We start from the raw sequence: 17,585 nt of genomic DNA on the forward strand, positions 1-17,585 counted from the left end.
TGGCGTTATAAAACTAACCGGCTGTCCCTATTTGTTCTGTGGGAAAGAATCAAACTGAGGACAGGGGAAGAATGAACATCTACCTTCTCAGCTACAAATCTATTATGATCTGGTCCTCTTTGGATAAAAACCTATTTTCTCCCCGATTTGCTTTTGGGGTTGACGTTATTGAAGAAGTAAATCAAACTGCAACACCACAAGTGCCCGCTATGTAATCAATCAATAAATTAAATAAATAAAATAAATACAGTGCCTTCAGAAGCCCCTGAACGTTTTCATATTTTGTTATGTTACCAGGCCTGAATTTGAAATGGACTACAATATAGATGTTTTCGTTACTGGCCTTACACACAATACCCCATAATATAAATCAAAGTGGAATTATGTTTTAAAAAATGTTAAATTCATTAAAAATGAAAAGCAGAGATGTCTTGAGTCAATAAGTATTCACCTTTGCTAATGGCAAGGCTAAATAAATTGAGGCATTTTTTTTTATTAGCAAGTCACATAAATAAGTTGCCATGGACTCAGTGTGTGCAATAACAGTGTTGAACATGATTTTTGGATTACTTACAGTTTGAAGTCGGAAGTTTACATACACCTTAGCCAAATACATTTAAACTCAGTTTTTCACAATTCCTGACATTTAAACCTAGTAAAGATTCCCTGTCTTAGGTCAGTTAAGGATCACCACTATTTTTAAGAATGTGAAATGTCAGAATAATACGTAGAATGATTGATTTTCAGCTTTTATTTCTTTTCATCACATTCCCAGTGGTCAAAAGGTTTACATACACTCAATTAGTATTTGGTAGCATTGCCTTTAAATTGTTTAACTTGGTCAAACTTTTCGTTGTAGCCTTCCACAAGCTTCCCACAATAAAGTTGGGTGAATTTTTTAGCCCATTCCTCCTGGACAGAGCTGGTGTAACATTCAGGGTTGTAAGGCCTCTCTTGCAAGCTTTTTTCAGTTCTGCCCACACATTTTCTATAAGGTTTAGGTCAGGGCTTTTGTGATGGCCCCTCCCAATCACCTACATTTACATTACCTACCTTGACTTTGTTGTCCTTAAGCCATTTTCGCCACAACCTTTGGAAGTATGCTTGGGTCCATTGTCCATTGGAAGACCCATTTGCGGACCAAGCTGTAACTTCCATGACTGATGTTCTTGAGATGTTCTCTTCAATTATATCCACAATCATTTTCCTTCCTTATGATGCCACCTATTTGTGAAGTGTACCAGTCCCTCCTGCAGCAAAGCACCCCCACAACATGATGCTGCCACACCCGGGCCTTCACGGTGGGATGGTTTGTTCTTTGGCTTGCAAGCCTCCCCCTTTTTCCTCCAAACATAACGATGGTCATTATAGCCAACACAGTTTCTATTTTGTTTCATCAGACCAGAGGACAATTTCGCCAAAAAAGTACAATCATTCGTCCCCATGTCCAGTTGGCAACGCTGCGTTGGGTCCCATGGTGTTTATACTTGCCGTACTATTGTTTGTACAGATGAACGTGGTACCTTCAGGCGTTTGGAATTTGCTTCCAAGGATGACCAGACATGTGGAGGTCTACAAATTTTTTCTGAGGTCTTGGCTGATTTCACCCATGATGTCAAACAAAGAGGCACTGAGTTTGAAGGTAGGCCTTGAAATAAATCCACAGGTTACACCTCCAATTGACTCAAATGATGTCAATATAGCCTATCAGAAGCTTCTAAAGTCACTTCCATCATTTTATGGAATTTCCCAAGCTGTTTAAAGGCACAGTCAACTTTGTGTATGTAAACTTCTGACCCACTTGGAATTGTGATACAGTGAATTATAAGTGAAATAATCTAGTCTGCAAACAATTGTTGGAAAAATTACTTGTGTCATGCGCGAATGTAGTATGTCCCTAACAGACTTGCCCAAAACTATAGTTTGTTAACAAGGAATGTGTGGAGGGTTGAAAAAACAAGTTTTAATCTGACTCCAACCTAAAGTGTATGTAAACTTCCGCATTCAACACTGTATCTGTCGAGCAATGAATTTCAAACACAGAAATTTAACGCCACCACGACTAAAAGTAAGTTCCAATGCCTTGCAAAGGTGGTTCACCTATTGGTTGATGGGATAAAAACAAAGCAGACATTGAATATCCCTTTGAGCATGGTGAAGTTCTTAAATTTGAGTGTGTATCAATAAACCCAGTAACAACATAGGTACAGGTGTCCTTCCTAACTCAGTTGCCGAAGAGGAAGGGAACCGCTCAGGGATTTCACCTTCAAATCAAACTTTAGTCACATGCGCAGAATACAACAAGTGTAGCCTACGGTGAAATGCTTACTTACAAGCCTTTAACCAACAGTGCAGTTCAAGAAGAGTTAAGAAATATTTACCAAATAAACTGAAGTAAAAAACTATTAAAAAGTATCAAATAACGAGGCCTATATATAGGGGGTACCGGTACTTGAGTCAGTGTGCCGGGGGTAACGGTTTGTTGAGGTAATTTGTACATGTAGGTACGGGTGAAGTGACTATGCATAGATATTAAACAGCGAGTAGCAACAGGTGTAAAAAACAAATAGAGGTGGAGGGAGGGGGGGTGTCAATGATAAATAGTCCGGTGGCCATTTGATTAATTTGTTCAGCAGTCTTATGGCTTGTGGTAGAAGCACTGAAGAGCCTTTTGGTCCTAGACTTGGCGCTACCGTACCGCTTGCCATGCGGTAGCAAGAGAGAACAGTCTATGACTTGAGTCGGACAATTTTATGGGCTTTCCTCTGACCTATTATATAGGTCCTGGATGGCAGGAAGCTTTGCCCCAGTGATGTACTGGGCCGTACGCATTATCCTCTGTAGCGTCAGATTCTGAGCAATTGCCATACCAGGTGGTGATGCAACCGATCAAGATGCTCTCGATGGTGCAGTTGTAGAACTTTTTTAGGATCTGGGCGACCCATGACAAATCTTTTCAGTCTCCTGAGGGAGAAAGGTTTTGTTGTGCCCTCTTCATGACTGTCTTTGTGCGTTTGGACCATGATAGTTCGTTGGTGATGTGACACCCAAGAAACTTGAAACTCTCGACCCACTCCTTTAGCTCGATGCGGATGTTGCCTGTAATCCATGGCTTCTGGTTGGGATATGTACGTACAGTCACTGTGGGGCCGACATCGTCAATGCACTTATTGATGAAGCTGATGACCGAGGTGGTATACTCCTCCAATGCCATTGGATGAATCACGGAATATATTCCAGTCTGTGCTAGCAAAACACTCCTGTAGCGTAGCATCTGCGTCATCTGGACCACTTCCGTATTGAGCGAGTCACTGGTACTGCCTGCTTTTTATTTTGCAGGAATCAGGAGGATATAAACTATGGTCAGATTTGCCAAATGGAGGGTGGGGGAGAGCTTTGTAATGCATCTCTGTGTGTGAGTAAAGGTGGTCTAGAGTTTTTTTCCCCTCTGGTTGCACATGTGACATGCTGGTAAAAATTGGTAAAACTGATTTAAGTTTGCCTGCATTAAAGTCCCCGGCCACTAGAGCGCCGTTTCTGGATGAGCATTATCTTGTTTGCTTATGGCCTTATAGAGTTGGTGAGTGCGGGTCCTAAGTGCCAGCATCGGTCTGTGGTGGTAAATAGATATCCTCGAAATAATAAAGATGAGAACTTCTTTTGTAGATAGTGTGGTCTACAGCTTATTTAAGTACTCTACCTCAGCGAGCAATACCTTGAAACTTCTTTAGTATTAGACGACATTGCGCACCAGCTGTTATTGACAAATAGACACACACCACCACCCCTAGTCTTACCAGACGTAGCTTCTCTGTTCTGCCGGTGCATGGAAAAATCCGCCAGCTCTATATTATCCGTGTCGTCCTTCAGCCACGACTCAGTGAGAATATTAAGATATTACAGTTTTAATGTCCCGTTGTGGATAATCGTAGGTCATCAATTTTATTTTCCAATGATTGCATGTTAGCAGCTAGAACGGATGGCAGTGGGAGTTTACTCACTGTCTTAAGGATTTTCAGAAGGGAGCCCGACCTGGCGCCCCCTTTTCCTCTGTCTTTTCTTCACGCAAATGACGGGGATTTGGGCCTGTTCCCGGGAAGCCAGTATATCCTTCTCTCGTCGGACTTCGTTTAAGGGAAAAAAGCTTCTTCCAGTTCTGGTGAGTAATCGCTGTTCTGATGTCCAGAAGTTATTTTCGGTCATAAGAGAAAGTAGCAGCAACATTATGTACAAAAATAAAGATTTAAAAAATAAGTTACAAACAACGCAACAGTAGGTTAGGAGCATGTAAAACGTCAGCTCATCCTCTTCGGCACCATCTTATAGCCAATGGGCCAACCCTTGGAGGCCAATGGTGGCACTTTTAAAACAGTTACAGAGTTTAATGGCTTGTTATAGGAGAAAAACTGAGGATGGATCAACAATATTGTAGTTACTCCACAATACTAACCTAATGAAAAAGAAGGAAGCCTGTTACAGAATAAAACAAATCAAAAACATGCATCCGGTTTGAAACAAGGGCATTAAAAGTATTACTGCAAAAAAAAAAAAAAAAAGGCTTTTGTGCTGAATACAAAGTGTTGTTTGGGGCAAATTCCAATACAACAAATTAGTGAAATACCACTCTCCATATTCTCAAGCATAGCGGTGGCTGTATCATGTTATGGGTATGCTTGTAATCGTTAAGGACAGGGGAAGTTTTCCAGGATTAAAAAGAAACGGAATGGAGCTAAGCACAGGCAAAATCCTAAAGGAAACCCAGGTTCAGTCTGCTTTCCACCAGACACTGGGAGATGAATACACCTTTCAGCAGGACAAATAACCCAAACAACAAGGCCAAATCCATACTGGAGTTGGTACCAAGAAGACAGTGAATGTTCCTGAGTGGCAGAGTTACAGTTTGAGTTAAATCTACTTGAAATATAATGGGAAGACCTGAAAAGGTTGTCTAGCAATGATCACCATGTCATGTTTTGTCATTGAATTATCATGTCTTGTCCCTGTGCTTCCCTCTGCTGGTCTTATTAGGTTCTTCTTCTTTTCTCTCTCTCTCTCCTCCTCCCTCTCTCCCTCTCCTCCTCTCTCTATCGTTCCGTTCCTGCTCCCAAGCTGTTTCTCATTCTCCTAACGACCCTCATTTACTCTTTCACAACCTGTCCCCTATTTTGCCCTCTGATTTGAGTCCCTATTTCTCCCTCTGTTTTCCGCTTCTGTCCTTGTCGATTCTTTTTGATGTTTGCTGTTCCTGTGTCCTTGTTCCGCCCTGTCGTGTTCTTTGCCTTCTTCAGATGCTTGCGTGTGAGCAGGTGTCTATGTCAGCTACGGCCAGTGCCTTCCCGAAGCGACCTGCAGTCTGTGGTCGCGTCTCCAGTCGCTTCCTCTCTATTGACGAGAGGATTTCAGTTTCCTGTTTTGGATTTACCATTGATTATATCCAGGAGAATCATTATTTGTTTAATACTGGAATAAAGGACTCTGTTACTATTACGTCTTTGGGTCCTCATTCACCTGCATAACAGAAGAATCCGACCAAGAATGGACCCAGCGACTACGGATTCTCGCAACACTGCCGTCGAGATCCAGGGAGCCAATGCTCGGCAGACACGAGCAGGAATTGTCTGCTGCTCGCCATGCCGTTGAAACCCTGTCCGCTCAGGTTCTCCGATCTCTCAGGACAGTTTCAGAGTCTTCGTCTCGTGCCACCAGCTACTTCCTGGTCTTCCGAGTCTCCGGAACCTAGGGTTAATAACCCACCATGTTACTCTGGGCAGCCCACTGAGTGTCGCTCCTTTCTCACCCAGTGTGATATTGTGTTTTCTCTCTCCAGCCCAACACATACTCAAGAGAGGAGAGCTCGGATCGCCTTACGTCATATCACTCCTTACTGGTCGGGCTCGGGAGGGGGGCACAGCTATCTGGGAGGCAAGGGCTGAGTGTTCTAACGTTTATCAGAACTTTAAAGAGGAGATTGATACGGGGTTTTTGATCGTTCCGTTTTTGGGAAGGAGGCTTCCAGGGTCCTGGCTTCCCTATGTCAAGGTGATCGATCCATAACGGATTACTCTATAGAGTTTCGCACTCTTGCTGCATCCAGTGACTGGAACGAGCCGGCGTTGCTCGCTCGTTTTCTGGAGGGACTCCACGGCTGAGGTTAAGGATGAGATTCTCTCCCGGGAGGTTCCTTCCAGCGTGGACTCTTTGATTGCTCTCGCCATCCGCATAGAACGACGGGTAGATCTTCGTCACCGAGCTCGTGGAGGAGAGCTCGCGTTAACGGTGGTTTCCCTCTCCGCATCTCAACCATCTCCTCCCACCGGCTCAGAGACTGAGCCCATGCAGCTGGGAGGTATTTCGCATCTCGACTAAGGAGGGAACGGAGAATCACCAACCGCCTTTGCCTCTATTGCGGTTCTGCTGGACATTTTGTCATGTCATGTCAGTAAAAACGAGCTCATCAGTAAGCGGAGGGCTACTGGTGAGCGCTACTACTCAGGTCTCTCCATCAAGATCCTGTACTACCTTGTCGGGTCCATCTACCTGGACCGCGTTCGGCTGCTTCCTGCAGTGCCTTGATAGACTCAGGGGCTGGAGGGTTGTTTTATGGACGACAGCATGGTCGGAAACATGACATTCCTCTCAGACAGTTAGGGAAGCCCACGCCATGTTCGCCTTGAATGGGAGTCTTCTCCCCAGTATCAGATGTGAGGACACTACCTTAACCCTCACTGTATCTGGTAACCACAGTGCAGGGACCATTTCCTTTTTGATTTTTCGTTCACCTTTTTACACCTGTTGTTTTTCGGTCATCCCTGGCTAGTATGTCATAATCCTTCTATTAATTGGTCTAGTAATTCTATTCTATCCTGGAACGTTTCTTGTCAGTTGAAGTGTTTAATGTCTGCTATCCCTCCTGTGTCTTCTGTCCCCTCTACTCAGGAGGAACCTTGGTGATTTTGACAGGAGTGCCGGAGGAATATCATGATCTGCGCACGATCTTCAGTCGGTCCAGAGCCAGCTCCCTTCCTCCTCACCGGTCGTATGATTTGTTGTATTTGATCTCCTTCCGGGGCACCACTCCCCCTCGGGGTAGACTTTACTCTCTGTCGGCTCCCGAACGTAAGCTCTCGAGGATTATCTGTCTGTTTCTCTCGACGCCCCGGTACCGTGGTGCCTTCTTCCTCTCCCGCCGGAGCGGGATTTTCTTTTTTAAGAAGAAGACGGTACTCTGCCGCCCCTGCGTGGATTATCGAGGCTGAATGACATAACGGGTTAAAGAATCGTTATCCGCTTCCCCTTAGTCGTCAGCCTTCGAGATTTTGCCAGGGAGCCAGGTTCTTTACTAAGTTTGACCTTCGTAACGCTTACCATCTCGTACGCATCAGAGAGGGACGAAGTGGAAGACGGCGTTTAACACTCCGTTAGGGCATTTTGAATACCGGGTTCTGCCGTTCGGTTCTCGCTAATGCTCCAGCTGTCTTTCAGCATTAGTTAATGATGTACTGAGAGAACATGCTGAACATTTTTGTTTTCGTTTTACCTTGACGATATCCTGAATTTTTTCACCGTCACTCGAGATTCATGTTCAGCACGTTCGACGTGTACTCCAGCGCCTTTTAGAGAATTGTCTCTACGTGAAGGCTGAGAAGTGCGCCTTTCATGTCTCCTCTGTCACATTTCTCGGTTCTGTTATTTCCGCTGAAGGCATTCAGATTGGATCCCGCTAAAGGTCCAGGGCTGTCAGCCGATTGCCCGTTCCTAATCACGTGTCGAGTTGCAGCGCTTTCTCGGTTCGCTAATTTCTATCGGCGTTTCATTCGTAATTTCGTCAAGTGGCTGCCCCTCTCACAAGCTCTGACTTCTGTCAAGGACTTGCCTTAAGTGGTCCGGTTCCGCCCAGGGAGCTTTTGATCTCCTCAAGAGCGCTTTTAACATCGCCCCTATCCTTGTTACTCCTGACGTCACTAAACAATTCATTGTCGAAGGTTGACGCTTCAGAGTGGGCGTGGGAGCCATTCTGTCTCAGCGCTTCCAGTCTGACGATAAGGTCCATCCTTGCGCTTACTTTTCTCTCATCGCCTGTCGGCCATCGGAACGCAACTATGATGTGGGGTAACCGCGAACTGCTCGCCATCCGCTTAGCCATAGGCGAATGGCGACAGTGGTTGGAGGGGGCACCGTCCCTTTTGTCGTTTGGACTGACCATAAGAACCTTGAGTACATCCGTTCGGCCAAACGAGCTTAATGCACGTCAAGCTCGTTGGGCGTTGTTTTTCGCTTCGTTTCGAGTTCGTGAATTCCTATCGTCCGGGAAATAAGAACACCAAGCCTGATGCCTTATCCCGTCTCTTTAGTTCTATCTGTGGCTTCTACCGGACCCCGAGGGGATTCTCCCTGAAGGGCGTGTTGTCGGGTTGACTGTCTGGGGAATTGAGAGACAGGTAAAGCAAGCACTCACTCACACTGCGTCGCCGCGGCTTGTCCTAGTAACCTTCTGTTCGTTCCTGTCTCTACTCGTCTGGCTGTTCTTCAGTGGGCTCACTCTGCCAAGTTAGCTGGCCACCCCGGCGTTCGGGGTACGCTTGCTTCTATTCGCCAGCGGTTTTGGTGGCCTACTCAGGAGCGGGACACGCGCCGTTCGTGGCTGCTTGTTCGGACTGCGCGCAGACTAAGTCAGGTAACTCTCCTCCTGCCGGTCGTCTCAGACCGCTTCCCATTCCTTTCTCGACCATGGTCTCACATCGCCTTAGACTTTATTACCGGTCTGCCTTCGTCTGCGGGGAAAGACTGTGTTCTTACGGTTATCGATAGGTTCTCTAAGGCGGCACATTTCATTCCCCTCGCTAAGGCTTCCTTCCGCTAAGGAGACGCACAAATCATCATTGAGAATGTGTTCAGAATTCATGGCCTCCCGTTAGACGCCGTTTCAGACAGAGGTCCGCAATTCACGTCACAGTTTTGGAGGGAGTTCTGTCGTTTGATTGGTGCTTCCTCAGTCTCTCTTCCGGGTTTCATCCCCAGTCTAACGGTCAAGCAGAAAGCCAATCAGTCGATTGGTCGCATATTACGCAGCCTTTCGTTTCGAAACCCTGCGTCTCTGGGCAGAACAGCTCCCCTGGGCTGAGTACGCTCACAACTCGCTTCCTTCGTCTGCTACCGGGCTATCCCCGTTCAGAGTAGTCTGGCTACCAGCCTCCTCTGTTTTCGTCCCAGCTCGCCGAGTCCAGCGTTCCCTCCGCTCAGGCTTTTGTCCAACGTTGTGAGCGCACCTGGAGGAGGTCGTCTATTTGCCGTTACAGGGCGCAGACTGTGAGAGCCGCCAATAAACGTAGGATTAAGAGTCCTAGGTATTGTCGCGGTCAGAGAGTGTGGCTTTCCACTCGAACCTTCCCCTTACGACAGTTTCTCGCAAGTTGACTCCGCGGGTTCATTGGTCCGTTCCGTGTTCTCTCAGGTCGTCAATCCTGTCGCTGTGCGACTGCTTCTTCCGCGACATCTTCGTCGCGTCCCACCCTGTCTTCCATGTCTCTTGTGTCAAGCCTTTTCTTCGCGCCCCCGTTCGTCTTCCCTCCCCCCCCCCCTCCTTGTCGAGGGCGCTCCTATTTACAAGGTACGGAAGATCATGGACATGCGTTTCTCGGGACGTGCACCAGTACTTAGTGGATTGGGAGGGTTACGGTCCTGAGGAGAGGAGTTGGGTTCCATCTCGGGACGTGCTGGACCGTTCGTTGATTTGATGATTTCCTTCGTTGCCGCCAGGGTTCCTCCTCGAGTGCGCCAGGAGGCGCTCGGTGAGTGGGGGGTACTGTCATGTTTTGTCATTGATTATCATGTCTTGTCCCTGTGCTTCCCTCTGCTGTCTTATTAGGTTCTTTCTCTTTCTCTCTCTCTCTCCTCCTCCCTCTCTCCCTCTCCCCTCTCTCTCTCTCTCTATCGTTCCGTTTCTGCTCCCAGCTGTTTCTCATTCTCCTAACGACCTCATTTACTCTTTCACACCTGTCCCCTATTTTGCCCTCTGATTTTGAGTCCCTATTTCTCCCTCTGTTTTCCGCTTTCTGTCCTTGTCGGATGACAAGGACAGAAGCGGAAAACAGAGGGAGAAATAGGGACTCAAATCAGAGGGCAAAATAGGGGACAGGTGTGAAAGAGTAAATGAGGTCGTTAGGAGAATGAGAAACAGCTGGGAGCAGGAACGGAACGATAGAGAGAGAGAGAGCGGGAGAGGGAGAGAGGGAGGAGGAGAGAGAGAGAGAAAGAGAAAGAACCTAATAAGACCAGCAGAGGGAAGCACAGGGACAAGACATGATAATCAATGACAAAACATGACATGGTGATCATTGCTAGACAACCTTTTCAGGTCTTCCCATTATATTTCAAGTAGATTTAACTCAAACTGTAACTCTGCCACTCAGGAACATTCACTGTCTTCTTGGTACCAACTCCAGTATGGATTTGGCCTTGTGTTTTGGGTTATTGTCCTGCTGAAAGGTGTATTCATCTCCCAGTGTCTGGTGGAAAGCAGACTGAACCTGGGTTTCCTTTAGGATTTTGCCTGTGCTTAGCTCCATTCCGTTTCTTTTTTATCCTGGAAAACTTCCCTGTCCTTAACGATTACAAGCATACCCATAACATGATACAGCCACCGCTATGCTTGAGAATATGGAGAGTGGTATTCACTAATTTGTTGTATTGGATTTGCCCCAAACAACACTTTGTATTCAGCACAAAAGCCTTTTTTTTTTTTTTGCAGTAATACTTTAATGCCTTGTTTCAAACCGGATGCATGTTTTTGATTTGTTTTATTCTGTACAGGCTTCCTTCTTTTCATTAGGTTAGTATTGTGGAGTAACTACAATATTGTTGATCCATCCTCAGTTTTCTCCTATAACAGCCATTAAACTCTGTAACTGTTTTAAAGTCACCATTGGCCTCAAGGTTGGCCATTGGCTATAAGATGGTGCCGAAGAGGATGACTGACGTTTTACATGCTCCTAACCTACTGTTGCGTTGTTTGTAACTTATTTTTTAAATCTTATTTTGTACATAATGTTGCTGCTACTTTCTCTTATGACCGAAAATAACTTCTGGACATCAGAACAGCGATTACTCACCACGAACTGGAAGAAGCTTTTTCCTTTAACGAGTCCGACGAGAAGGATATACTGCTTTCCCGGGAACAGGCCCAAATCCCCGTCATTTGCGTGAAGAAAAGACAGAGGAAAAGGGGGCGCAGGTCGGGCTCCCTTCTGAAAATCCTTAGACGAGTGAGTAAACTCCCACTGCCATCCGTTCTACTGGCTAACATGCAATCATTGGAAAATAAAATTGATGACCTACGATTATCCTACCAACGGGACATTAAAAACTGTAATATCTTATATTTCACTGAGTCGTGGCTGAAGGACGACACGGATAATATAGAGCTGGCGGGATTTTCCATGCACCGGCAGAACAGAGAAGCTACGTCTGGTAAGACTAGGGGTGGTGGTGTGTGTCTATTTGTCAATAACAGCTGGTGCGCAATGTCTAATACTAAAGAAGTTTCAAGGTATTGCTCGCCTGAGGTAGAGTACCTTATAATAAGCTGTAGACCACACTATCTACCAAGAGAGTTCTCATCTTTATTATTCGAGGATATCTATTTACCACCACAGACCGATGCTGGCACTTAGACCGCACTCAACCAACTCTATAAGGCCATAAGCAAACAAGATAATGCTCATCCAGAAACGGCGCTCCTAGTGGCCGGGGACTTTAATGCAGGCAAACTTAAATCAGTTTTACCAAATTTTTACCAGCATGTCACATGTGCAACCAGAGGGGAAAAAACTCTAGACCACCTTTACTCCACACACAGAGATGCATACAAAGCTCTCCCCCACCCTCCATTTGGCAAATCTGACCATAGTTATATCCTCCTGATTCCTGCAAAAACTAAAGCAGGCAGTACCAGTGACTCGCTCAATACGGAAGTGGTCAGATGACGCAGATGCTACGCTACAGGACTGTTTTGCTAGCACAGACTGGAATATATTCCGTGATTCATCCAATGGCATTGAGGAGTATACCACCTCGGTCATCAGCTTCATCAATAAGTGCATTGACGATGTCGGCCCCACAGTGACTGTACGTACATATCCCAACCAGAAGCCATGGATTACAGGCAACATCCGCATCGAGCTAAAGGAGTGGGTCGAGAGTTTCAAGTTYCTTGGTGTCCACATCACCAACGAACTATCATGGTCCAAACGCACAAAGACAGTCATGAAGAGGGCACAACAAAACCTTTTCTCCCTCAGGAGACTGAAAAGATTTGTCATGGGTCGCCAGATCCTAAAAAAGTTCTACAACTGCACCATCGAGAGCATCTTGATCGGTTGCATCACCACCTGGTATGGCAATTGCTCAGAATCTGACGCTACAGAGGATAATGCGTACGGCCCAGTACATCACTGGGGGCAAGCTTCCTGCCATCCAGGACCTATATAATAGGTCAGAGGAAAGCCCATAAAATTGTCCGACTCAAGTCATAGACTGTTCTCTCTGCTACCGCATGGCAAGCGGTACCGTAGCGCCAAGTCTAGGACCAAAAGGCTCCTTAACAGCTTCTACCACAAGCCATAAGACTGCTGAACAATTAATCAAATGGCCACCGGACTATTTACATTGACACCCCCCCTCCCTCCACCTCTATTTGTTTTGTACACTGTTGCTACTCRCTGTTTAATATCTATGCATAGTCACTTCACCCGTACCTACATGTACAAATTACCTCAACAAACCGTTACCCCCGCACACTGACTCAGTACCGGTACCCCCTATATATAGCCTCGTTATTTTGATACTTTTTATAGTTTTTTACTTCAGTTTATTTGGTAAATATTTTCTTAACTCTTCTTGAACTGCACTGTTGGTTAAGGGCTTGTAAGTAAGCATTTCACGGTAAGGTCTACACTTGTTGGTATTCTGCGCATGTGACTAAAGTTTGATTTGAAGGTGAAATCCCTGAGCGGTTCCCTTCCTCTTCGGCAACTGAGTTAGGAAGGACACCTGTACCTATGTTGTTACTGGGTTTATTGATACACACTCCAAATTTAAGAACTTCACCATGCTCAAAGGGATATTCAATGTCTGCTTTGTTTTTTAATCCATCAACGCAATAGGTGACCACCTTTGCAAGGCATTGGAAAACTTCCTTAGTCGTTGGTGCGTTAAATCTTGTGTTTGAAATTCATTTCTCGACAGATTACAGTTGAAGTCGGAAGTTTACATACACTTAGGTTGGAGTCATTAAAACTTGTTTTTCAACCACTCCACACATTTCTTGTTAAAAACTATAGTTTTGGCAAGTCTGTTAGGACATCTACTTCGCGCATGACACAAGTAATTTTTCCAACAATTGTTTTGCAGACTAGATTATTTCACTTATAATTCACTGTATCACAATTCCAGTGGGTCAGAAGTTTACATACACAAAGTTGACTGTGCCTTTAAACAGCTTGGGAAATTCCATAAAATGATGGAATGACTTTAGAAGCTTCTGATAGGCTAATTGACATCATTTGAGTCAATTGGAGGTGTACCTGTGGATTTATTTCAAGGCCTACCTTTCAAACTCAGTGCCTCTTTGTTTGACATCATGGTGAAATCAGCCAAGACCTCAGAAAAAAATTTGTAGACCTCCACAAGTCTGGTTCATCCTTGGGAGCAAATTGCAAACGCGCTGAAGGTACCACGTTCATTCTGTACAAACAATAGTACGGCAAGTATAAACACCATGGGGACGCAACGCAGCCGTTGCAACTGGACATGGGGACAAGATTGTACTTTTTTGGCGAAATTGTCCTCTGGTCTGATGAAACAAAATAGAACTGTTTGGCTATAATGACCATCGTTATGTTTTGGAGGAAAAAGGGGGAGGGCTTGCAAGCCAAAGAACACCATCCCAACCGTGAAGCCCGCGGTGTGGCAGCATCATGTTGTGGGGTGCTTTGCTGCAGGAGGGACTGGTACACTTCACAAATAGGTGGCATCATAAGGAAGGAAAATGATTGTGGATATATTGAAGAAACATCTCAAGACATCAGTCAGGAAGTTACAGCTTGTGTCGCAAATGGGTCTTCCAAATGGACAATGACCCAAGCATACTTCCAAAGGTGTGGCAAAATGGCTTAAGGACAACAAAGTCAAGTAGGTGTAATTAGGATTGAGGGGCCATCACAAAGCCCTGACCTCAAACTATAGAAAATGTGTGGCAGAACTGAAAAAGCTTGCAAAGAGGCTTACAACCCTGACTGTTACACCAGCTCTGTCAGGAGGAATGGGCTAAAATTCACCCAACTTATTGTGGGAAGCTTGTGGAAGGCTACACGAAAAGTTTGACCCAAGTTAAACAAATTTAAAGGCAATGCTACCAAATACTAATTGAGTGTATGTAAACTTCTGACCCACTGGGAATGTGATGAAAGAAATAAAAGCTGAAATCAATCATTCTACTATTATTCTGACATTTCACATTCTTAAAATATAGTGGTGATCCTAACTGACCTAAGACAGGGAATCTTTACTAGGTTTAAATGTCAGGAATTGTGAAAAACTGAGTTTAAATGTATTTGGCTAAGGTGTATGTAAACTTCCGACTTCAACTGTAAGTAATCCAAAAATCATGTTCAACACTGTTATTGCACACACTGAGTCCATGCAACTTATTATGTGACTTGCTAATAAAAAAAAATCCTCAATTTATTTAGCCTTGCCATAGCAAAGGGGTTGAATACTTATTGACTCAAGACATCTCTGCTTTTCATTTTTAATGAATTTAACATTTTTTAAAACATAATTCCACTTTGATATTATGGGGTATTGTGTGTAGGCCAGTAACAAAACATCTATATGTAGTCCATTTCAAATTCAGGCTGTAACATAACAAAATATGGAAAACGTCAAGGGGTGCTTCTGAAGGCACTGTATTTATTTATTTATTTATTTATTGATTGATTTACATAGCGGCATTGTGGTGTTAGCAGTTGATTTTACTCTTCAATAACTCAACCCCCAAAGCAAATCGGGAGAAAAATAGTTTTATTCAAAGAGGACAGATCATAGATGTTATGCTGAGAGGTAGATGTTCATTCTCCCCTGTCCTCAGTGATTCTTTCCACAGAACAAAGGGACAGCGTGTAGTTTTATAACCCAACCCTAGCAGAGTGGTTGACCAATTAGAATTCCTTGCAATAAAACTGGGTCAATAGTCAAATAACAAGTATCCTATTTCAGGCTCAATGTATAGACAAATTCCTCATGTCTCTGACCCATTGCTCATTAATTCCCTATTACGGAAAAAACACTATTTCCGTTGATCGTTAGTACTCTATTGACTTTTAGTCCTCTTGACCTTTTAGTCTTCTGCATTGTGTATTAGTCTTAAAATATTCTTATAATAATCCACTAGAAGTGAAGATGCTAAGTAAATGTGTTCTCTGTATGATTGTGGTGTTGTCCTGTCCAGTGGCTGTCCTATGGAGCAGACTCTAACGGCAGTGGGGTGTCTATGCTGCTGGAGTTAGCCAGGCTCTTCTCCAGACTCTACACCTACAAGAGGACACACGCTGGGTGAGCAACACACATCCCCAGCCACTCTGAGAAATCACGCTTCTTACAAGGTTATAACCATCCACACCTTTCCTTCCGGCATCTAGGCACCCACAGCCGAGGAAAATGTGTAAAACGTACAAATGTAAGAATAAACTTCTTACAATATTCAGAAGATGGAGACCTTGTGTTTTAAAGCGCTTTTCAGTAGTACTAGTAATAATAAAGTAGAACGGATGTGGTTCTTAGAAGGTATTTGTCGATTTCTAGAAGAAGTGTACTCTAAACACCCAGGAGTGAGAGCTGTTTGAGATGAGGAATCAGATCTCCAGATGGCGCTGGAAGAGATGGCTGCCGTTTTTACAGGCTCCTAACCAATTGTGCTATTGTCTGTGTGTTTTCGCGTTTTTTGTAACTTATTTTGTACATAATGTTTCTGCCATTGTCTCTTATGACTGAAAAGAGCTTCTGGATATCAGGACAGCGATTACTCACCTCGTACTGGACGAAGATTTTTTCTTTAATGAGTCGGATGTGAAGGATTTACTTCAGACACCCGACAAGGCCCAAATCCCCGTCATTCGCATGAAGAAGAGACGGAGATATCGGGGACGTAGGTCGGGGTGCCTTGTAAGGATCCACCGCCGAGTGAGTAATCCGCCTCTACCTTCAGTCCTATTAGCCAACGTGCATTCATTGGATAATAAAATGGATGAGCTCCGATCAAGACTATCCTACCAACTGGACATTCAACTGTAATATCTTATGTTTCACTGAGTCGAGGCTGACAGCTGACTGGGTTTTCGGTGCATCGGCAAGATAAAACTGCTGCCTCCGGTAAGACGAGGGGTGGTGGTCTGTTTCTATTTGTAAATAACAGCTGGTGCATGAAATCTAATATTAAGGAAGTCTTGACGTTTTGCTCAACTGAGGTAGAGTATCTCATGATAAACTGTAGACCACATATTTACCAAGAGTTTTCATCTGTATTTCTCGTAGCTGTCTATTTACCACCACAAACCCGATGCTGGCACTAAGACCGCACTCAAAGAGCTGTATAAGGCCATAGCAAATAAGAAAATGCTCATCGAGAAGCGGCGCTCCTAGTAGCCGGGGACTTTAATGCAGGGAAACTTAAATCCGTTTTACCTCATTTCTATCAGCATGTTACATGTGCAAACAGAGGGGGGGRAAAACTCTAGACCACCTTTACTCCACACATAGACTCGTACAAAGCTCGCCCTCCATTTGGCAAATCTGGCCATAACTCTATCCTCCTGATTCCTGCTTACAAGCAAAAACTAAAGCAAGAAGTACAAGTGACTCGCTCAGATGACGCAGATGCTAAGCTGCAGGACTGTTTTGCTAGCACAGACTGGAAGATGTTCGGGGATTCTTCCGATGGCATTGAGGAGTACACCACATCAGTCACTGGCTTCATCAATAAGTGCATCAATGACATCCCCACAGTGTGACCGTACGTACATACCCCAACCAGAAGCCATGGGTTACAGGCAACATCCACACTGAGCTAAAAAGGTAGAGCTGCCGCTTTCAAGGAGCGGGACTCTAACCCGGACGCTTATAAGAAATCACGCAATGCCCTTCGATGAACCATCAAACAGGCAAAGCGTCAATACAGGATTAAGATTGAATACTGCTACACCGGCTCGGATGCTCGTCGGATGTGGCAGGGCTTGCAAACTATTACGGACTACAAAGGGAAACACAGCCGCGAGCTGCCCAGTGGCACGAGCCTACCAGACGGGCTAATATACTTCTATGCTCGCTTCGAGACAACCAACACTGAAGCATGTATGAGAGTATCAGCTGTTCCAGATGACTGTGTGATCACGCTCTCCGTAGCCGACGTGAGTAAGACCTTTAAATAGGTCAACATTCACAAGGCCGAAGGGGCAGACGGATTACCAGGACGTGTACTCCGAGCATGCGCTGATCAACTGGCAAGTGTCTTCACTGGCATGTTTAAACTGTCC

General features: G+C 44.9%; 1 protein-coding gene and 1 long non-coding RNA gene across 7 annotated transcripts in view; one reads left to right on the forward strand and one right to left on the reverse strand.

Moving 5' to 3' along the window:
• The window catches only part of LOC139023045 (uncharacterized), a 10,718-nt gene extending 415 nt beyond the window's left edge, over nt 1-10,303 (reverse strand). The window contains exon 1 of the long non-coding RNA XR_011474125.1: nt 10,071-10,303. This is a non-coding gene — a long non-coding RNA (uncharacterized lncRNA). The remainder of the gene's footprint in view (nt 1-10,070) is intronic.
• The window catches only part of LOC111952101 (BOS complex subunit ncln), a 35,678-nt gene that overhangs the window by 10,157 nt on the left and 7,936 nt on the right, over nt 1-17,585 (forward strand). For all 6 annotated transcript variants that reach the window (XM_023970579.2, XM_023970580.2, XM_023970581.2 and 3 more), the window contains one exon: nt 15,506-15,609. In XM_023970579.2, the coding sequence (XP_023826347.1) occupies nt 15,506-15,609 (104 nt within the window). The remainder of the gene's footprint in view (nt 1-15,505; nt 15,610-17,585) is intronic.

The sequence above is a fragment of the Salvelinus sp. IW2-2015 genome, linkage group LG26 (assembly GCF_002910315.2).
Source record: "Salvelinus sp. IW2-2015 linkage group LG26, ASM291031v2, whole genome shotgun sequence".
In the NCBI taxonomy this organism is placed as follows: Eukaryota; Metazoa; Chordata; class Actinopteri; order Salmoniformes; family Salmonidae; genus Salvelinus; species Salvelinus sp. IW2-2015.